The sequence below is a fragment of the Cervus canadensis genome, chromosome 30 (genome assembly GCF_019320065.1).
Source record: "Cervus canadensis isolate Bull #8, Minnesota chromosome 30, ASM1932006v1, whole genome shotgun sequence".
Lineage (NCBI taxonomy): Eukaryota > Metazoa > Chordata > Mammalia > Artiodactyla > Cervidae > Cervus > Cervus canadensis.
The window spans coordinates 35,553,761-35,576,268 of NC_057415.1; the positions used below are offsets into that span (position 1 = coordinate 35,553,761).

Below are 22,508 nucleotides of genomic sequence, written 5' to 3' on the forward strand. Positions count from 1 at the left end.
AGTGCTGAAGAATTGATGCTTTTGAACTGTGGTGTTGGAAAAGACTCTTAAGAGTCCCTTGGACAGCAAGGAGATCCAACCAGTCCATCCTAAAAGAAATCAGTCCTGAATGTTCATTGGAAGGACTGATGCTGAAGCTGAAACTCCAATACTTTGGCCACCTGATGCGAAGAACTGACTCATTTGAAAAGATCCTGATGCTGGGAAAGATTGAAAGTGGGAGGAGAAGGGGACAACAGAGGATGAGATGGTTGGATGGCATCACAGACTCAATGGACATGAGTTTGAGTAAACTCCGGGAGTTGGTGATGGACAGGGAGGCCTGGCGTGCTGCAGTCCATGGGGTTGCAAAGAGTCGGACATGACTGAGCAACTGAAGTAACTGAACTGAACTCCAGGGGATCTTCCCAACCCAGGGATCAAACCCACATCTCCCATGTCTCCTGAATTGGCAGGCAGAATTGACCACCTGGGAAGCTAGGTTATATTTAACGTAATGCACTTTGAAATCCTGCTATGCGTCACCACAAGCAATGCGCTGATGCCTCCTGGGGAATCACAAGCTTAATGGAAGGCAGGAGGAAGTGATTCTGTGTTCACTGTTACCCAGGTCCTGCAAGCATCAGGCTCTTCCGAAGCCACTTCATGACTGACCAGCCGAGTGGACTTTCTCTGAACCCAGCATAGGCCCCGACAAAGCGGAGGTCTGAGAAACTGTTTGCTGACTGAATCAATGGACAAACACACCCAGATTCACAGAGACAATGCTCCCTGATGTTTTTGTATCACAAAACTCATAGAAAATGACAATATTTCAATGGCCCACTGGCTAAATGGAAGCGACCGCCTGGGGACCGTGCACCTCCAGCGCCCCCTCCTGGCTCACCTGTGTATTGGCCTCGGAAGGTGACCCTGCCGGGCCGTCCGGTGCTACTCACTCCTTTTGTTCCATCCCGAGCGGCCTGCGGACTGTTCTCGGTGGTCCTGCCCCTCTCAGAGAACAGCCTGGGGGAGGCCGGCTCAGATTCGGAACCTGGGATGGAAAGAGGGGCATCAGAGGGGGAGGGGATGGGGGACACGTAGCTAAGGGATGGGGCAGATCACGAGTCCAGGCTCTGGGATTTTAAGCCTACAGCCCCCCTTCCCCCGGCCCCTTAGTAATCACAGCTGACACGTCTGGGCCCCTGACCCTGTGCCAAGCGCGTTGCGAGCTCCCTGTCACGCGCCCTCGCAGCAGTCCCCGGAGTGGACATTGTGATCACTGCATTGTTAGCTGCCCCCTTAGCTGCACAGGGCAGGTAAACAGCCTGCTCAAGGCCACACAGCTGGGAAGACGGGAGCTGGGGCCACTGATGTCAGAGCCGTGTTCCTCCAGGCAAGTCCCCCATGCTTTCGGGCTTCGGCGTCCTGATCTGCAGAAGGTGGATGAGGGTGCGACCCACCCTGCAGTGAAGATGAAGCAAGATGACACGGACGCTCACAGCCCTTACAGAAGCTGCGGCTGCCACTGGAGGCACGTGGTATTTCAGAGCGCTAGGACTGCCTAACAAAGACACCCGAAAACCTTCTCTGAGTGTCCTCGAGGGCTGCTGCTGTGGTCCCTGACCCCTGAGCCAACACGCCCAGACGGTGGCCTCCAAAAATCAGTCCTGGCAGGTGGGCACTTACTCAGGGACAATCGAGGCTCCTCCCGAGGCACCGAGGAGGACCTGGCTCGCCGTCTTCCCGTAGGGACAGCTTGCTCTGCACCCCCAGGCTCACCAGACAACCTCTCCGTGGATCTGCTAGCAAAAGAGAGAGAGCCAGGATGTCAGTGGATGCGGTTTTATGCAGCCTTTAAAGATGATCAGTGAGAAGGCCAACCCAGAGAAATGCTTGTAACACAGGAAAGAGGAGAACATGAAAGTCGAAACCAAAGACTCTGGAGTCAGACCCACAGAAGGTGGCTCTGAGCCTCTCCGAACCTCGGTTTCCTCATGTGTCAAATGGGGATACAGGCGTGATTACTTCAAAGTGTTGGAAGAAGTGATGAGACAGTGTCCTTTGAAAACCTTAGCCTAGCGCCCTCCGATAGGACCACTCAGAAGTTAGAAGTTAGAGATGATTTTATAAGTCATCATAGGTGATCAGCTGCGGAGTGAGTGGGTGAGAGGGTGAGTGTCCTGAAAATGTTCTAGCTCTTCACTTGGGTGACGAGTTCGGGGATATTCACTGTATCATGCTTTATTAGTAACACATGTGTTCAATCTATTCTTTTATGCATCAAATATGACATGGCTAAAAAAAATCTAAGCGTGAATGAATGAGTGAGTAAGTGAGAGAGGGGGATGACTGTGCCCAAGTCCACATGTCAGGGGACAGCCAGAGACCAGCTAACTCTGCCTTCTGCAGCTCCCACCAAGGCACAGGGGCAGGAACGTGGGGGTCACCTACCTGCCGTAATGGGAGCTCCAAGCGGCTGAAGAATCCCCTGACCGCTCCCGGGTCCGGGTGGGCCGGTCGCAGCTGGACGCTGAGCGCATGGGGTGGCCCTGGGGGTGCTGGTGGAGGCTGTCCTCCAGCCTCAGACGGAGCCGAGAGACCTCATCCTGTAGCTCCCGGATGGCCTGGCTGGGGTCGGGGTGGAGACAGGAACGAAGAACAGGTGCAAAATGAACAGAGCTGCACCCGCCCCCCGGGCGCTGGGGCTCTGTCCCGTTCCAGCAAACGCAGCCTAACTCTGCTCTCAGTGGAATCTTGAACTCTCGTGTGTGTCCGCTTTTCTTGCTGCATATCTTAACACCTCTCTGAGTTCATGTCCCTGCACGTTTGGTAAGCAAAGCAGAACTTTCTTTGAGGTTTACCCAACCTAGCATGCAGGGCCTCTGAGTAGCTATTCTGAAATGCCAATGACAAATTTTCAAGATTGAGATGAGGAGGCAGAGTAGAGAGAGTCATTCAGTTGTGTCCGGCTCTTTGTGACCCCACGGACTGCAGCATGCCAGGCCTCCCTGTCCTTCACCATCTCGGAGCTTGCTCAAACTCCTATCCATTGAGTCAGTGATGCCATCCAACCATCTCATCCTCTGATGAGTAGAGAGGGCATTGGCTAAAGTTGCACTTTAAAATTTCAATTCTGGGGCTTCCCTGGCAGTCCAGAGGTTAAGATTCCACACTCCCAATGTGGGGGGCAGAGGTTCAGTCCCTGGGCAGGGGCCTAAGATCCCACAGGCCACATAGTGAGGCCTCAGCAAAACAAAAACTTTCAATTTGGATCTGCCTCAGGCCCTGGACTGCCGTCCCCTTCCTCTACGTCTGTCTCTAGAAACCCTGACTGTCTCTCCAGGCCTGCTTCCTTCCCGCCCTTGCTTAGCACCTCCCCTACAGGGTTCCCCTAAACCTTTCCTAAGTTGCTCAAGCCCATCACTCTGCTCCAGGCAGAAAATGCTTATCTGTCTGTCTCCTGACCCAGATGGCGAGCGCCTGGGAGCCAAGGAGCAGACCTCCCCATCTCACAACACCTGAAAGCCTCACACCTCGTTAGATGCTCAGGGAAATGTCACTGATCTGGCCTCCAGACTCCAAGAGGGAGCGGAGTAAAGATGTGCGTGTGGAGAGGGGACAAGGAGACACACGTTGTACCCATCACCAACTGGATACGAGCAGACGGTCATCTCAGGGAAGCCCCCAAACACAGCCCAACCTGTGATTGGTAAGGAACCTCATGAGCCCCTAGCATCTCAGGAGTAAATCTTAGTTGTGTTTCTCCTTGATGGGTCCCTGAATCTCTAGGGTCTTGTTTTGAGGGCATCACTGGCACTGAGGCAGCCAATCCCATCCAGACACCCCTGCACACAAACCCCCTACGCCCGGGGCTTTAGAGCCTGGGTTGGGCATGGCGTTCCTCTGGGCTGATACAGGTTCTCTGTCTGCCGTTTGGACCAGCTTCTGGGGTGAGGGCTCCCCTCAGGGTTAGTTCTTGCCTGGTGGTCCCTGGACTCGCGAGGGGGTGGCTCCTGGCGCCACCTGCAGCAGACATCGGCTCTCAGATGGGTGTGCCCAGAGGGAGCGGAGACCTCTCTCTGCCTATGCCCTGGTGCTCTGGGCGTCCAAGGGCAGTTGGTTCCCTTGGCAATCCCCAGGGAAACGCTTGTTGGGGTTTCCAAGGCAAACCATGAGGGTGGCGGCTGCAGGAGAGTGAGAACTCTGGCCACCCGTTAACCCCTGAAAGACAGGATCGCGGTCCCGCAATGGATGCAAGACCAGGATGGCCCTGGTTCCCTGTCCAGGTCAGAGGCCGCTGGACTAGGGCCTGGAATTTGGAATGCACCCTTGGGAGTCGCTTGCCCCTTCCAGCTTGTTTCCATCACGATCTTGGCCTTCCTGACCTAATCTTTCAGTGACTGAGTGCAGCTGGCACCTAAAAGTCAACTTTCCCTGCAATTTCACTCCCCCTCCTAGCTTCCCCATCTCTGCATCGGTATCCAACTGGTTGACCAGCCAGAAATCTGAGTCATTCTAAACCTTTCTTTTTCCCCGAGCACCCTGAAAGTTAACCAACTCCCAAATTCTGTTGGCCCAATGCCTAATTACCCCTTTTCAAATACACTCCCTGCCCTCGCTGATGGCCCCAAAACCTCTCTCCGGGGTGTAGCAACTTTCTCAGCAGTCCCTGGCCTCCACACCCACCATCACGGGGGCCAGAGAATTCTTTCTACAATGTAAATCCAACCCTGCAGCTTCCTTACTTAAAGCCTCCCTCATTATCCTTAGATGAGACTTCCCACATTCATAAATATTCAGTGAGCACCTCCTCTGAGCAAAGACCTCATACAAACTTCTCACCAGCTGTGTCAGAGGTTCTCTAGCTCTCCCCCAGGTCTCCCCATCTTCCTCTCTGCTTTTATTGTTTAACAGCCCACCTTATACTTGAGGATCTGGCTATAATAAACATTAGGTTCCCTCTAGGCCTTTGCACATGCTGTTCCCTATGCTATTCCCTTCCAGCTCTCTGCCTTCTGGTCTCAGTTGAGATGCCACTTCCTCCGGGAAGCCCTCCCTGAAGCTTCTGACTGGGCTACATGCCCCTTCTCTGTGCTCCCACAGTCTTTCAGGCCTGTGCTATCACTGTACTTATCACCCTGGGGGTGCAACCTTGTTCCTTGGTCCATCTTACAGGATGGTGAGCTTTACGAGGTCAAGGACTGTCTTGTCCACTCTTGTATTCCCAGGGGCTGGCATACTGTAGTCAATAAGCCTCTCACTGACTCAATGGACGTGAGTTTGAGCAAACTCTGGGAGACAGTGGAGGCCAGGGAAGCCTGGCGTGCTGCAGTCCATGGGGTCGCAAAGATTCCGACACGACTTAATGACTGAACAACAACAATAGAAAAACTGCACTTGAATTAAAAAGAAAAAATTGAAAAAACATTATCTTTTTGGTTCATATAAAGAACACATAAACACACCCCCGGTAAGTGTAGACCCGTTTTGGAAGGGAAATGCTGGGAGGCAGGGAGAGGGGTCCTAGCACCAGCAAAGGTGAACTTCTAGGCTTTTTCTCTAGCCATTTCCTACGGGCTAGAGAAGTGTCCTCAGGGTCTACACCAAGGAGGACCCACAGGATCAACTGGGAGGCAGGATGCCTGGGTCCCAGCACAGCCACCACTGGATGGAGACCCTAGAGAGCCCCTGCCTCCCTCGGGCATCACCCTCCCGTCTCTCTGATGCACTTGAATCCTCAGCGCCCAAGCATCCGACTTACTCGCGCCCTGTCCTGGTGAGGAGGAAGGTGGAGGTGATCTCTGCGGGTCCACGGGGTGGAGTGGCAGCCACAGGGGCAGGGGTGGGAGGTGGGCTGATTGTCGCGCCGGGGAGGATCTGTTCAGAAATCCGCTTTCGCCGCTTAAACTCTGAGCCCGGGACCGCTAGGGAGGCGGAAGGAGACCAAAGTGAGTTTACTCAGAGAGGACCCTTGAAGTGTGAACTTGTGTGGGTGGAAGCATGGTGGGCGTGGAGAGATGGGCCCGGCTGAGGTCACAGATGAAGCTCCTGTGGAGGCCAGTGACCCTCAAAACAGGAAGATGTGGTTTTCACTGGGAGCTTGAGGTGCAAAGCTGCAGAGCCCTTATGCCTAGATTCCCCCGACCATCCATCATTTTTGCATCAGATCCGAGTCTCCGGGGCTCTCTTCCTGCAAAGAGCTCCCTTCTCCTCCACATGGGCCCTCAGACTCTGCACATCACCAGGTTGCCCTGGGACCAGCCTCAGAGCCTCCACCTCCCTCTGAAATTAGTCACAGTTTGCCAACAAAGGTCTGTCTAGTCAAGGCTATGGTTTTTCCAGTGGTCATGTATGGATGTGAGAATTGGACTGTGAAGAAAGCTGAGCACCGAAAAATTGATGCTTTTGAACTGTGGTGTTGGAGAAGACTCTTGAGAGTCCCTTGGACTGCAAGGAGATCAAACCAGTCCATCCTAAAGGAGATCAGTCCTGGGTGTTCATTGGAAGGACTGATGCTGAAGCTGAAACTCCAATACTTTGGCCACCTTATGTGAAGAGTTGACTCACTGGAAAAGACCCTGATGCTGGGAGGGATTGGGGGCAGGAGGAGAAGGGGACGACAGAGGATGGGATGGGTGGATGGCATCACCGACTCGAATGGACCTGAGTTTGAGTAAACTCCAGGAGTTGGTGATGGACAGGGAGGCCTGGCGTGCTGCAGTCCATGGGGTCGCAAAGAGTCGGACACGGCCGAGCGACTGAACTGAACTGAGCTTGCCGGCTTGCATGTTTCTCAGAGCATTCAAAACTTTAGCCTCTCAACGGGGTGGGTGACCAGAGTTCCAAACCACTCATCCGGCATGTACATTAAAAACAATGTGCCCTGGGAAGACTATGCAACAATATAAAAAAGAATAGACTATTGATTTATGATGAATAATCTATGTGAATCTCCAGAAAAGTATGCTGAGTGAAAAATAAGCTGATCCTGAAAGGTTATATATTATACGATTCCATTTCTATGACATTCTGAAATGCCAAAATTACAGAGATGGAGAACAGATTAGTGGTTACCAGGCGTTAAGGCGGGGTTGGATATGTTTATAAAAGGACAACAGAGATGGTGGAAATGTTCTGTGTCTTGACAGAGTCCATGTCAGAATCTGGTTGTGACATTGCTCTAAGGTTTTGCAAGATATTGTTGGGAAAAACTAGGGGAAGGGCTCGTAGGCTCTCAGGGTATTATTTCTTACAACCGCATGTGACTTAATTAAACTTTTAATTAAAGTTTAATTTTAAAAAATTAAATGGGAACCTCAAAAAGAGGCAAAGCTAATCTGAGAACAGTGGTTACCTTTGAGAAGGATGGGAATGTCTAGGAGGGGCTTGGAGGGGGCTGAGGTTCTGATCATGTGGAGTTTCTCTGTCTGTGGTCACCTTGGGAAAATTCATCAGTTTCTGTTCTTTCCTGTATATTTGTTTTATTTCAATAAAAAGGTCACATGCATTTTTTAAAAAGTAAACAAAGAAATCACAGATTTTACAGACACAGAAAGTGTTCATTACACAGCATTTTGTGGGGAAAAAAGGTTATAAAACATTCATGTGTAATATCCCATTTCCATTTTAAGTATTTGCAAATAAACACACACACAATGGCATAGAAAACAGCTCAAAGGTTCTAGACTAAAATGTCATCAATGATGGTTTTTAGCTAATTATTGTTTTTTGTTCCCTTTTCAAATTTTCCTATAATGAACTTGTATGTTATTTTGCATCCCAAAGGGTAACGCAGATTTTCTTATTGGTTTGATGTTCTTTATCCCGTGCGATCCAGCCACCCCTAGGTTCTGGCCAACCCAGATACATCCACTCACCTATCTCAGATGCCAGTGCCCGCTCCACGCAGAAGCTGGGCGTCCTCTGCTGGAGAGGACTGTCCTGGCCAGACGGGGGCCTCTGGGCTTGGCTCCTGGATCTGCTGGGCTCGGAGGTTCTTCTGGGGACTGGAAGACCCCTGGTCTGGTGGTGGGGGGCTGCATCTTGGGGTACAGGCAGAGTGAAGGACTGGGCTGACATCCCTGGGGTGCTGGGGGCCCATGGAGAGAGAGGCGCGTTGAGGTCGCACAGAATGAGGCCGCAGCCTCCGAGCCCCTCCACCTGCTAAACCATCCTATCGTTTGGGACTTGGCATCCCTGGCAGTATAGTATTTCTGAGGCTGCATCTCCATTACACACGCATTTTCTTTATAAACTGCAGAGCTGTATACTTGCCTACTCATATACACAAAGTCATAAAGCTCAACTTAGTTTTTAGATAATATATCCAGCAGTGAAGTTTGTAATCTTCCCTTCCCACGCAGCCCTGGGTAGCCCCAGGGACCTTCCTCCAGCTTTGGAGGTTGTCCCTCAACCTGGCGGCTCTGTCACGCCTCCCTCCCGGCACATCTTATTCACTCACCGTTTCATCACCCATTTGTTCAGCAAATTCCCAGTCTGTCGATATGTGGCGGAGTGACCCTGGGCAAGTCACTTTCCCTCTATCCATAACATGAAGGCAATAACCCGTCCTTGGTGGGGATGCAGTGTGGGGCTCTGAAAACGCCCAGGCCCTGTTCTGAGCTCACAGGCACTTTGACTCTAGGCTATCCCAGGTGGGTAACACTGATGGGGTCCCCATTACCTGATCTGGGAGAGCCGGTGCTCTGGGGTCTGAGTGAGGGGCGACACTCTGCTCGTTTCTGAGCCCACGAAGCCACTGTCTGTCTCTGGGGATGCCATCCAGGGCTCCTGAAAGAGACAGTGTCCCTTTAAATCTGAGGAATGTGTCCAAGGAACACTGGGAAACCCTTCCCCAGTGCTGGCCTGGGCCTCACATTCCAGAGGCTCACAGACAGGGAGGCTGGCCCAGTTCCCAACAGCCAGGCCCTGGGCGTGTGGGGTCCTGGGGTGCTCAGGGCCTGGCATGAGCCCTGGGCCAACAGCAGGGACTCCACGCCCTGAAAGGACCCTGAGCATGCCCCGTGTCCCTGAGGGGTGGGAGCCAGGGCCCTTGGAAGGGAGACTGTCACAGATTTCCTAAGCTGAGAAATAGAAAGGGTAGGAGGAGAAAGCAGTCCCACTGCGAGAATGGGATTCTCGCATCCACACGTCTTCCAGGGTGGGCCTGGAATGCCCTGTCCTAACTGATTGCAGAAATGCCCAGGTCCCATGAATTGGGAAAACCAAACTGATCAGCCACGCACACCTCTAACACACCGCGTCTAATGCAAGGTGCAAAGATCATCAACAGAGAGACACGGGTGTCTGCCCTCAATGAGTTCATGGTTGAGTGCGTATTCCTTACCATGGGCTCATTAGGACTATAGGGGTGTGTGTGTATGTGTGTGTGTACACATGCAAATGTATGTGTTTATTTATTTATTTTGGATTTGGACCATATGGTCTTTATTGAATTTGTTACAATATTGCTTCTCTTTTATTTATTTATTTTTTTACTACAAGGCATGTAGGATCTTAGCTCCACTACCAGGAATCGAACTTGTGCCCCCTGCATTGGAGGACAAAGTCTTAACCCCTGGGATATCCCCATATGTGCTTTTTTAGGGGAGGATCCATCCCATAAGTCATATGTCCACAGTGACTTGTGATTCCTGTCATAGTTTAAAAGGCGCTCTTCTCATGGCACAAACTACCTGGAGTCAAAGACACCACCCCCACCTCCAGCTGTGCTAAGCAGGCTCAGAAAGATACAGGCACTGAGCTACAGGTCTCAGAGGAGAAAGAGGAGGTCCGGGCAGAGGGGTGGGGGTGCGGGGAGCCACGGCAGAGGCGGGAGCAGTAGACACGCTGAGCAAAGGCCTGGAGGCAGGAGGCTCCAGGAGAGGCCCCACACCTACACGTACCTCCAGCGGGGGCCCGCCGGCCTGGCGCAGAGACTTTGGTGGGAGGCGCTCAGAGATGCCACTTCCCTCGAGGCTGGCCAGACTGCTCTGGTGGGATGTTGCGGACTTGGGGCCCCGAGGATCGGGGGGCCTGCTGGGGCGGGGAGGGGCGTCCTCGGCTTCGCCCAGACCCCGCAGGTGCCCATCTCTGGTCATGGATGCACCAACGTCTGCTGGCTTCACAGACGCCATCGGCTCCACGGTCTCCCTGGCAGGGGAAGGAGAGGCATGGTGCACCCGAGCCCTGGCATGGGCTGGGCAGCTCTGTCCTGGGAGCCATGCAACCCAGACACCAGCTCTGCATCCGCACCCTGGGCTGCCACCTCTGGCTGTGTGACCCTGGGCAAGGCACTGCCCCTCTCTGAACCTCACTTACCTCAACTGTAAAATGAGGATGCTGGCAAAACCAACCCCATACACTGGGGCAGAAACCATGCGGAAATAGAGGTGCCAGAGTACCCTTCCCTAGGCTCCTGGAATTTGCCTTCCCTCTTTCCTATTCCAGCCATTTCCATCAACTTCCATCTACTCAAAAAGACCATGTCACTATCATAAACAGAAGACTGGTATTTTGTGTTACAGACAGAAGTGAACTTTGCAAATAAATACAAGAAACATGAAAACAGTATTATCATAGTCAAGATAAATCCTGTTGCCTAGTAAAGGCTCTTGGCCTGAGGCCTGCTGGCTTTCTTTCTCGTTCTCTCTTTTTAAAGGAAGATCAAGAGAGGCCCTGAAGACTTTATAGCCCTGAGACTTTCTCCTTGTTGTACATGGAATCTCTGAGACTGAGACTAAGAGTGATGCTATTTAATGCTGCATCTCTCCTACCAGAGATCTCATCCCACACCTTCCCAAATCATTTCAAGCGCTATCAATGGTGTACATTTCATGGTTTGTAGAGACACTGAGCTACAGGTCAGGAAAGCTGTTTCTAAACTGTAAAGGGCTGTCTAGCTCCTAGGACAGTTACTACCCCTGTGGTTTCTGAGCTGGTGTGGGACCGGCGGGGAAGGTTCAGTGACCTACTCGAGGAGAACCCCGTGACTTCTCTCAGCCTGCACCGGGGGCTGCCTGGTGGGGAGCCTCGAGGCCACTGCTTTTGCTGGAGCTGGAGCCAGCCTGTCAAAACCCAGGGTGTGGTCCTGGCCCTCCGTCTCCTCATCCTCCTCCTCCTCCATCCTCAGGGCTTCTGGAAGGGACTTCACACTGAGGTACCTGCAGAAAAACACAGAGGAGCGTGACTTCAACCCACAAGGCCAGCAAGATCCATCAATCGCCCAGGCCTCGGGCCTGGTGGGCACTCACCGCTCCAGCAGGCCGTGGAAATCTTGCTCCACCCGTAGCTCCTTGTGCCTGAGCGGGGCCGGGAGGCCCAGTGGCCCGTCCTCTGCCTCATTGTTGGGAGCGCTCAGATCCGAGTTCACATGGGGGCCAGTGCTGGTGGCGTCAGGCTGGAGAAAGGAGGAGGGGCGGAGAGTCAGCAGATACCTAAGACCGCTCTTTAAGGACCTACCTTATGCCAGGCTCACGCTGGATGCTGAAGAGCAAGAAAGAGGTTAGATTCACTGGCCTATTACCCTTTTCCTGTGTGTAAAAGTAGGGACTGGGTCATTGATCTTCAGTACCAGCTGCCATGAATGTGCTATGTGCCAGGCACTGTACAGATATCACTTGAAACAATCCCACCAGTATACAGGCTATTACAGCCCATTTTACAGACAGGTAACCGAGGCTCAAATGATTTGCCGAAAATCATACGGCAGCAAGGGGTGGTGCCAGGACTTGAACCCAGATTTTCATTCCAATATGAACACGCAGCTGCTCAAAACACCTTCACTGTGGGAGCAGGGGAGTCCCTCAAGATAATGCACTAGAGATGGCCATCTCCCACAGGGCTGTGACGTGGCCTGGAGACAATTCTACAAAGCCCCCTTCCATGTATAGTTCTTATCTAGTGTAGCAGTCTCTGTGAATAGTCCCCAGATCCACCCGGGTCTCCAAGCCAGAAGCCTGGAGGTCATCATTCGCTCCTTTCCTCTCAGCATCACTCCAGCCCCAGTCCAACGCCCCTTCTAAGCCTCTCTCAAGTCCAGGCATGTCTCTGCATCTGCCCCACTACCTCCCCAGCTCTGAAAGTGAAAGTCATGTCCAACTCTTTGTGATCCCATGGACTGTAGCCTGCCAGACTCCTCTGTGCATGGGGTTCTCCAGGCAAGAATACTGGAATGGGTGGCCATTCCTTTCTGCAGATTATCTTGCTGGCCCAGGGATCAAATTTGTATCTCCTGCAGTGCAGACAGTCTCCTGCATTGTAGGCAGATTCTTTATCATTTGAGCCACCAGGGAAGCCCAACCTGCAAATCCTCTTATTATCATCCCCTGCTGAAAAAACAACAGAGTTTAAAACCATCCCCCTGATGTGACCACATACCTAATTCCTGGGGCCCCTACCTGCCTCTCCAGCCACATCTCTTAGACAATGGAACCCTCACTGTCTATGCTCTAACCACAGGGCCTTTGCACAGGCTGTTTTTCCTGCCAGATTTTTTTTTTTTTCCTTTTCTGCACCTAGTAATTCCTACTCCTTTTCAGATTTCATTTAAACATGACTTCCTCAAGGAAAGTTTTTCTGATTCCTTAATGAACTCAGATATGTTAGCTTGTTATCTACTTGGTGTAGAACTCCATAATTCTCCTTCAGAGCACCGATCAAAATTAAAGTAACAAGTTTAACTCTACAGAAAATTCCATGAGGGTGAAAGTGTTCGTTGCTCAGTCCGACTCTCTGTGTCTGACCCTTTGCTATCCCATGGACTGTAGCCTGCCAGGCTCCTCTGTCCGTGGAATTCTCTGGGCAAGAACACTGGGGTGGGTGGCCATTCCTTTCTCCGGAGGATCCTCCTGACCCAGGGATTGAACCCGGGTCTCCTGCATTGCAGGCAGACTCGTTATCATCTGAGCCACTAGGGAAGCCCATGTGGGTAGAGACCACCTATTATTTTGGTTGTTTTCTACTGAATTCCCACCGTATGTCATGAGTTTCGGCATATGGAACAAACTTCTCAAATGTCATGAAGAAGTTAACTAATGGAGAAACCAATGAACGAAGGAACAGTCCAATACGGTTGGGCAAAGGGGTACCTCAGGGCCGAGGGTCTGGATGCCCGACATGCAGGTTTGTTCCAAAGGAGAGGGCAGGTCTGTTGGCTGGTGGGGGGAGGGCGTGGCTGGGGGGCTGTCTGAAGCCAAGTCTGACCCGACTCGCCCAGGCTGCTGCTCGTTGTGGTCCATGAGGTCCTTCAGCTCATCCAGGCGAATTCCCAGCTGGAATATCTCTGCCTCCAGCTCCCTGGAACAAGTAAACATCAGCGGGTCTCAAAGGCTGTGCTTTAGAGCAGAGACCCCAGAAATGCCCATGGAGGGCCCACCTGACATCATCATTTAGAATAAAAATAAAAAAGATAAAAGTAGACTCCACAGGGAATAAGGAGGCTTAGTTCGAGTTCCCTTCTGCCACCAACTGGGTGTAGGACCTTGAGTAAATCCCTTCCCCCTCTGGCCTCAGTTTCCCCATTCTCCAGTGAGGGGCTTCCACTCTTATCTCCAAGGGTATTTCTCATGGCAGGGAGTCTAAAAGTACACAGATCTCAGCCTTCAAGTACCCCCCATCTGGACATGCTGCTAATTGGGATGGGATTTCTCCCTGCTCCCCAAGTGTGTGAATTATAAGGATAAAGTGTGCCTCTCCGGGTGGGGACCTGGGGCCTGGCCCATCTGTCCTCCTGGGCCTCCCTCCCCAGCAGGTACCTGTTAGGATCAAATCTCCTGGGTGTCCCCTTGGAGCCAGCAGGCTGCTGGGACAGGTGCCACTCCCTGCAGGCCTTCAGGTACTCCTCCTCCAGGGCCGCGTGGGCAGCCTTTAGCTGCTGGAAGACCTGAAACCAGACGGGCCAGTAAGACTTGAGTGCCCAGGCCCTGTGGGCTCCGTCCTTGCAGACACAGTGGATGAGCTGCTCGTGGGTGAGTGGGATGGCTATGGGACTCATCCTGGACTGCAGAGACCTCTGGGCTCCCGAGTGTCTGGAAGGCTGGGGTTGGTACCCTCTGGAACCTGTTTGCCCTGGTTGATCTCCCTGCCCTTAGACTGGTAGGACAGAGGCATGGCTTAGAGCCTTGGCGTGAGCCCCAGAGGGTGCCAGTCTTCCCTGGGTAGACCCATAAGAACCCTGATGTTCCATGATGGTTACAGTGTCAAATATACTATCGCTGTATCGCCATAAAGACCTACTTCTTGAGAGGCCTTAGTTCCTCATACTTGATTCTCAAAACTGTGCGTTTTGGAATATTAGTCACTCTTCTCCTGAATCTTTATTGGTTTCACCTGAATCCAATACATCCTGTTGGATAATACACCCAACAGATGTATTATCATCACCATCATACTATTGATAATGATAACTAACATTTACGGAGCACTGAGGCTTTGTCTCGGAGAAGGCAATGGCACCCCACTCCAGTACTCTTGCCTGGAAAATCCCGTGGATGGAAGAGCCTGGTAGGCTGCAGTCCGTGGGGTAGCTAAGAGTTGGACAAGACTAAGTGACTTCACTTACACTTTTCACTTTCACTTATTGGAGAAGGAAATGGCAACCCACTTCAGTGTTCTTGCCTGGAGAATCCCAGAGACGGGGGAGCCTGGTGGACTGACGTCTGTGGGGTCACACAGAGTCGGACACAATGGAAGTGACTTAGCAGCAGAGGCTTTGTCTAAGGGATGCTGCATTATTCATTTAATCTTCAACATAACCCTAACGAGAGGGGTAGTTTATCACCTTCATCTAAATGGGAAGAAACTGAGGCACAGAGAGGTTACTTAAGTTGGTGAAGGTCACACAGTGAGTGAGCAAGGTGTAGAGTTAGGATTTGAACCCAGACCCTCAAGCTCCAGAACTCATAGTCCCACCATTACACGAGGCTCCCACAGTAAACGTGATAGTAGTTAACTCTTTGCTAGAACTATGGGAGGTAGGATCATTATCCCTGACTTCTTACCATCCTCATCGCACTCATTCTATGCTGACAACAGAGGTTGGCCAGGGACAGCCTAGAGCCTCATCCCCAGCATAGCTTGATCTTCCAACTGCTCTCAACTTCCCTGGATATGGAGGAATTAGAAGGGGGGGGGGGAGAATAATTTTGGTTTTCAAGGTCCTTGACTATCAACTCAATGAGATAATACAATCCATGTGACATATCTTGTAATTGGAGCATGTGTGCAGCATCTATATAACAACATGCATGCCTGTTGAGTCACTTCAGCCGTATCCAACTCTTTGCAACCCTATGGACTGTAACCTGCCGGTCTCCTCTGCCCGTGGGACTGCCCAGGCAAGAATACTGGAGTGGGTTGCTATGCCCTCCTCTAGGGGATCTTCTCCACCCAGGGATGGACCCATGTCTCTTACGTCTCCTGCGTGGGCAGGTGGGTTCTTTACCACTAGTGTCCCCTGGGAAGTCCATATAACAACACAGTAACTACTAATATAATAAGAGCAAAAACGATCAAACCAGGTATGTTGCATTTGCCCCTCCCAGTCCTCCCTCGGCTCCTCTCCTCACCCTGCTCTATGCCCTGAGCATCAGCTGGGCTCCCGACCTGCTGGCTTCCCCTGGGGTCTTTCTAGGGGAGGCATCTATTGGGAGGGGAGAGACCTGGGAGAGAACAGCTTCAGGCAGGTGTGAGTCCCCGGGCTTCCCTGTCCATTGTCGGACCCCCTGAGGCTGCTGCCCACACCCCTCACCCCTGCTAACAGCCCCTTCGCTGATCCCTACACCTGCAACTTTGAGAGCTCCATCTGCACCTTCCTGGGACCCTTTCTGATGCAGCAGAAATCTAAATTTTATGTGTGACCATAGTTACCTAGAAATACTGGAGTCCAGAAGGAAATAAGCCAATAATGGTTAGATTAGGGGGTTTCTTCGCCTCCCCACCCCCAGTTTTCAAGCTTTAGCAATCACTTTTATAGTAAAGAAGATTTAAAAGGAAAAGGCCTTTTCCTGGTTGCTGACAGGCAGAATACTCGGTGGGAAGCTGGGCAGGGCAGTGGTTACGACCCTAGACTTGGGAATCAGACAGATCTCCGTCTGGGCGGTACCGCCTACTGGCTGTGTGGTGTTCAAGTCACCTCTCTGGGTTTCGGTTCATCCCAGTTATGTGGGGTGATGACTGTAACTGCCTCGCCAGGTTTTTATGACAATAAAATGAATTAATGTACATCAAGGGCTTGCCACAGAGCCTGGCACAGCACCACCGCTGCATAGTAAGTGGCGACTATTGTGCTCTAGCGATCATTATCATGGAAAGCTAAGCGGGGGCTGTCTGTTCAAAAGGGAGACACTGTGTCTGGGATTCCCTGGTCTGTCTTGCAGCAAATGAGGCTTTGGAGACTGTGCAGTCGTTGGAGACACAGAGCAGTCGCCTAGCAGCTCCGCGGGCATCTTCTGAAGTGGACAGTACCTTGAGTTGGTCCCGGGGTGTCAGCCGTCCTGCGTGTATCAGCTCTATAAAGGACTCCACCTGGGCATTGGAGGGGAAAGAAACACGCTCCGTGAATCCAGGCTCAGGTGAGTTCTGCCGACTCCCACACTTAGCCACAGTCACACTTTGGCATAGGGAGCTGAGTCCCGCCTCGGGACGTGGGTTTTTTGACAAGCACAGAGAAGCAGATGCCAGAAACAGGCTCCAGCGCTGGCTCTGGCCATGACAGCCTTGGGAAAAATCTAAGCAGAGCTTCCAGGATTTGATTTTATTTCACTCATGTGCATGAAACCTATGAGGCAGGATATTAGCTGCATCCTGGTGGGGATGGGGCGACAGGAAACAATCCGGATGACTACCCATGGAATAGTATGCAGCCATCCAGAGGAGGAAGGCTTGTGTGTGTGTTCTTACATATAAATGCCTCCATGATCCACTTTTCAGCATCAAATCAAGGTACAGGGCAGTATGTGTGGTATGCTACCATCTGTTATAAAATATAGAGAGAAGAAAAAAGGAAAAATGCAAATACAATTGCTTATATATTATAACCTATCTCTAGAAGAGTGAAAGAAACTAAAATATTAACTGCTTCTGGGGAGGAGAACTGGATGGTGTGGGGGGACAGGGAGAGGAGGAAGGTTTGCTACTATATGTATTCTCTGAACTTTGAACAAAGTGAATTCATTGCCTACTCACAAATACACAAATTTGGGATATTAAAAAAAACCCAGGTACAATATAGTGTATATACTTATGTGACCATTTCTATAAACACATGTGTGTTCATTAAACCTTTGGTACAAAGCAGAAGGGCAAGAGTGGGAAAGAAAATTTCACTGAATGTATTCTTTGCCCTGTGTGATGGTCTTTACCATGAGTATCTATTACAGTTACAAAAAAAATTTTAATTAGGGGAAAAAAGGCAAAGACAATTTGTAGATTTCTAGGATTTCTAGGAAAGCTCTAGATCAGTGCCAAAATATACAACTTTTCCTAATATAATTACATTATATTATATAACTTATATAACATATAAAACTGAAACATAATGCAAGCTATATACGTAATTTAAAATGTTCCAGTAACCATACTAAAGATGTGAAAAGACATAGGTGAATTAATTTTAATGAGATATTTTATAAACCTAAAATATTATTTTGACATGTAATCGAGTGTAAAAAAAGTATTGAGATGCTTTACAGCACACAGGACAAGGAGAAATGTCTCTCCAGTTACAGGACCCAGAATGGCGGTGATAAAGAGGAATAAAGTTCATGTTGCTACAACATGGGTGAGCCTTGAAAAGATGGTGCTAAGTGAAAGAAGCCAGACACAAAAGGACAAATAGTACACGAATCCTTTATATGAAATGTCCAAAACAGGCAAACTCAAAGAGACAGAAGGGAAGCCCAGATGGTGCTCCTGGTAAAGAAACTGTCTGCCAATTCAGGAGATGCTGGAGACAAAGGTTCGATCCCTGAGAGGAGACGATCCCCTGGAGAAGGGCATGGCAACCCACTCCAGGGTTCTTGCCTGGAGAATCCCATGGAGGGAAGAGCCTGGCAAGCCAGAAAAGAGTCAGACACGACTGAAGCGACTTAGCACTCATTCAAAGAGATAGAAAGTAGATGAGCAGCTGACTGGGGCTGGGGGGAAGGGGAACAGGAAGTGACTGCTTAATGGATATGGAGTTTCTTAGTGGGTGATGAAGATGTTCTAAAATCGATCGTGTTGATGGCAGCACAACTATGAAATGCTAAAAGTCATGAAGCATTAACTTTAAATGACTGAACTGCATGTTATGTGAATTATATTTCAGTAAAGTTGTTACCAAGAAAGAAAGAAAGAAAAGAGAATGGTAGTGTTTCTTTGAAAGAATTTGTTTTATGGACATGGTGATATAACTGTTGCATTTCCCCTTTTGCATTGACTGCTAGGAAGTTCAAAGCCAAACGTGAATCTGATAAAGTGTTCAGGGTCTTTGTTTATTCATGTCTCCCTAAGTTCATTTTATTTTTTTTCCTACACGTACTTCCCCTTTACCCCAGTTTTCTCACTTCTGTTTTCAGAATGTGGTTATAATGCGTGTATTTTCTAAGCCGCTTTAAAGTACTTTTGGAAATAGGCCAAGCATATAGTTATAAACAATAACAAATTCATAGTTATTTCGATGAAAATGAAAAGGCCTTTTGAGAAGTAACTGAGAACTGATTCCATAATGAAAGGAACTAGAGAAGTCGGGTGATCCAAAGAGGAAAAGGGAGAGTAAAGGTTCCATAACCCTTCCAGAATCCTGAAAAGGCTGAAAGTCTCCTCCAGGAGTGAACCAGGAGATACTTTCAAGCACAGTTAGAGAGAGTTTGATGAGACACAGTGCCAAAAAGGGAGTTAAACCTAGCACTGGGTAACAAGGAGGCCAGAGCTTCACGGCCTCTAAAACCAGCAGGAAAGTCCCAACTTAACTCTTGCAGGGGCGTGATGAGTGAGCCTGGCACACAGACAGCCCCTCACCCGAGCGGGTGGAGGCTCTGCTTTCTCCGAGTGAAGTTTGTCTCCCATGGGCAAAGCTGGGGTTCCACTCACCCTGGTCAGGAACCGGCTGGCCTGAGAAGCCAGCTCCCGGGCCCGCTCCGCTGAGGGCTGGTCCTGGGCAATGCCCCCTGCGTCCTCCTGAAGCCACCCTAGGGTGGGCATACTGGGGGGTGAGGAAGGGCTCAGGTCTCCTCCAGCTGATGGCGACCCTGGAATACACAGTCACTACACGTTGGGGCCAAGAACAGTCCTTCCTGGGGCTGAGAGACTGGTGGTCAACTTCAAAACCACCACCTCCATCCTCCAGCAACAGCTCAGCCTTCTCACAATCTCCCCATCTTTCTGCCACCCCAGGAAGTGACCTGGGCAATGTTGTCCCCATTTATAGGCAAGGACAAGGTGCAAATTTGCCCTGGATCACACAGCTAGGGCCAAGCCAGACCTCTGGGCTCCCAGTCAATAGTGTGGGCTTCAACTCAGAAAGATGGAGATTCAAATCCCAACCCTCCTCTGGAGGGGTGTGACCTTCTACATGTCGTCACCTCTCCAAGCCTTGGTCGCCTTAACTGCCAGTGCGGTACCACCAGCGGGGGCCTCACCAGGCTGATGTGATTAACTGAGACGGTGCCTGGCAAGGCTTGGTGCAGGGTCTAGCCCGATATGGGCTCTGCTGTGATGATATGCTTTGTCATACAAATTGTCCAGGACCATCCAGCTGCTAAGTAGAGAGAGCGAGGGCTTCACCCACGCTGCTCTGGTTCAAAGCAGACTTTTCCACATCTCCGTCCGACCTCTTCAAGTCACAGGGCCCAGAGCGGGGCCTCACCTCCCTCCCTCCCCAGCCAGAAGCTAATGCCACCCTGGGGTGGACCACGCGTCCCCAGAGCAGCCACGACAGAGGAGCCTCCAGACGCATCTCGTCTCCCAGACTCACCTGGAGCCTCAGAGGCCTGCGGGCCCTCGGCGGGGCCCACATACCACTTCACAGAGTGGGGCTGTGGGATGGTGAAGGACAAGACCTTGGTCCCCTGGGGCATCGTCCCCACGTGGATGCTGTGGCTGGGCCGGGGCGGGTCCGAGTAGAGGTTCACCTGTCGGCGAGGGGAGGCCCAGTCAGGGGCGGGGCAAACCCACCCAGGAGGCCTCACCTTCATTCCTGCCGCCACTCAGGTGCTCAGCAAAGGTGGATAATAAATGTAAATCAATAAACATAAATAAATAAAAATGGACAATAAATACTGCCTTTCAGTGGAACCTATGGGTGGGGGCCAAACACAGGCCAAGGGCTTGTACACCCTTTCCTTCTCTCTCTGTGGCAGTCCTGAGAGGTGGGGGAACCACAGGCCTATTTTACAAAAGAGGGAACTGAGACTCAGAGAGGCTGAGTTACTTATTCAACACCTCCAACTGAAAAATCCCTGGGCTGGGATTATAACCCTGCTCTGACCCCAAAGTCTATGGCTTTCCATATTAATAACCTTATTAATTTTTGTTATGATTTATAATCTAATCTAATCATATTGCAATCAATATAGCATTTAACAGAGAGCAAGTATAATCATTTTACAATAATATAATCATTATTATTTTTATTAATAAAATCATTTCTAAGAATTACCATTGCATTGATAATAAAGGCAATTAATAGCTGTTTCAATGAATGCATAAACCAACAAGTGAAGGAGTTGTTTCTCAGTTGTAGCAGATCTCCATCATTTGAGGGTGGATTTCCTACGGTAATCGTCCAGCATGTGGGAGAGAGGTAGTCAGGCAGATGGCCAAGGAAGACCGTCTGAGGTTAAAGACCTGAGTGCCAAATAGTGGTTTAAAGCAGGGGCTGGCAAACTATGGTTTGTTTTAACGAACATGGTTTTAGTGAACACAGCCACACTCGCTCGCTTATGTATTGTCTGTGGTTGCTTTCATGCTATAATGGCAGAAATGAATCGTTACCACAGAGAATGTATGGCCCACAGAGATGAAAATAATCACTATCTGGCCCTCTAAACAGGAAGTCCGCTGATCCCTGGCTTTGTTGTATGAGCTCTATAGTGCCTGGGTTCACGTCGAGGCTCTGCTACTGGCTTTGAGTCCTAGAAGGGCTGACTGTCTGTGCCCAAAGTGAGTGCTCAATGGACAGTAGCCATCACCCTCATATTTGTCATCATTGGTGGTATAACTGTTACCATGACCACCATCACCATCACTATCACCATCATCACCTCCACTGTTATTTACGTGGTCCTCATGGAGGCAGGTCCCTAAGAAAGGTACTCTCCTGTGATGCCTCAGTGCCCCCTGGTCCTCGACATCAGGCAGCTTATCTTACTGCCCTCTGCTCCCCTAAGGTCAGGAGTGGACAGTTCAGGGCTCCTAGGCCTATAGACAGGCAGCCTCTCGTTGTTTAAGCTGCTCTTCACGTCCTGGCCGTGGCAGAGAAATCTCCTCCAAAGTGAGGGACAATGGCCCAGCCGTGGCTTGGCCCCTGCTGCCTCCCCCTCTTCCAGGCCCAGCCCCTCTGAGAACAAAGCTGGATTTTAATAATCCCCTTGGCCATCTGCTCAGGCCCGCCTGGGGGGACTTGCCCTCCAGCACCCCACTCCTCCCAAGGTGACCCAAATCTGGGGAAGGCCTGGCCCTCCTGCATGCTCCCCCTTGCCCTACCGTGCCCATCCCCTAGGCTCAGGCCTGGCCCCCGCCCCACAAAGGCCCAGCCTGGGGGAGCAACAGGAACAAGCAGTTCTCAGCACCTGTTTCCGCAGAGGGACCAACGGCCTGTGTGGGGACCCGGGGAAGCGGGAGCTGGGGGTGAGTGTGGGCAATCGCTGAGCTGCTCAGGCCTGCCCCTCCCAACCTGTCTCCTGACAGGGGCAGGACCTAACCCAGGGCCCGCAGTTTAAACCAGGGCATCCCATGGTGCTCCCTGAGGCTGGAATGGCTCCCTGGAGGGTGTTAAGCGTGAAGGGTGATCAGCAAGGGTGGGAAGCAGTGGGTTAAATAACCGGACTATTCTCAGCACAGCTGGGTTTCTCACAGTCTTTAAAATGCTAATGGGGTTTATGAAAGGGGCGGGGAGTGGAGAGAATAGGAAATGTTTCCTCAGCCGCTCAGAACACACAAACCTCCCCAGCCCCTCTCCCCAGTCCTCTCCTCCCCCTCCCCCTCCCCCAGCCCCATCCTTGCAGCCCCACCCCCACCTCCATCAGGGGGCTTGCAGAACACACACTTCAGGAGAGATGGTTTTGTATCACGCCCCCTGATTCTCTCTGGGGTATCTGGTCTCAACCCCTCCAGACCCTCCTACAGCTGAGATGGGGGACAGCAGCTGGAGGGAGGTGGCCACAGGGCAGCGAATTCAGGGCACCCCTATAAATTCTGACCCGAAGCTGGTCCCCGGGCAGTGACTCCTGACCAGCCCTAGCTCCCTGCCCCCACCCCGGACCAGATCCAGCGGTGCCCCCAGGCCAGGTCCTGGGACCCCCTGGTCAGCCTCCGCAGCGGCAGAA

General features: G+C 51.2%; 1 protein-coding gene across 5 annotated transcripts in view; it reads right to left on the bottom strand.

Moving 5' to 3' along the window:
- The window catches only part of AKNA (AT-hook transcription factor), a 57,292-nt gene that overhangs the window by 8,368 nt on the left and 26,416 nt on the right, over window positions 1-22,508 (bottom strand). For 4 of the 5 annotated variants that reach the window (XM_043453027.1, XM_043453026.1, XM_043453025.1 and 1 more), the window contains exons 5-18: window positions 19,937-20,093; window positions 19,054-19,211; window positions 16,447-16,506; window positions 13,737-13,864; window positions 13,071-13,278; window positions 11,235-11,380; window positions 10,956-11,144; window positions 9,888-10,134; window positions 8,666-8,772; window positions 7,860-8,071; window positions 5,744-5,906; window positions 2,434-2,610; window positions 1,669-1,784; window positions 887-1,033 (exon numbers count right to left, since the gene is read on the bottom strand). In XM_043453027.1, coding sequence (XP_043308962.1) covers window positions 887-1,033; window positions 1,669-1,784; window positions 2,434-2,610; window positions 5,744-5,906; window positions 7,860-8,071; window positions 8,666-8,772; window positions 9,888-10,134; window positions 10,956-11,144; window positions 11,235-11,380; window positions 13,071-13,278; window positions 13,737-13,864; window positions 16,447-16,506; window positions 19,054-19,211; window positions 19,937-20,093 — 2,215 coding nt within the window. The remainder of the gene's footprint in view (window positions 1-886; window positions 1,034-1,668; window positions 1,785-2,433; window positions 2,611-5,743; window positions 5,907-7,859; window positions 8,072-8,665; window positions 8,773-9,887; window positions 10,135-10,955; window positions 11,145-11,234; window positions 11,381-13,070; window positions 13,279-13,736; window positions 13,865-16,446; window positions 16,507-19,053; window positions 19,212-19,936; window positions 20,094-22,508) is intronic. The other variant, XM_043453028.1, reaches the window with a different exon arrangement.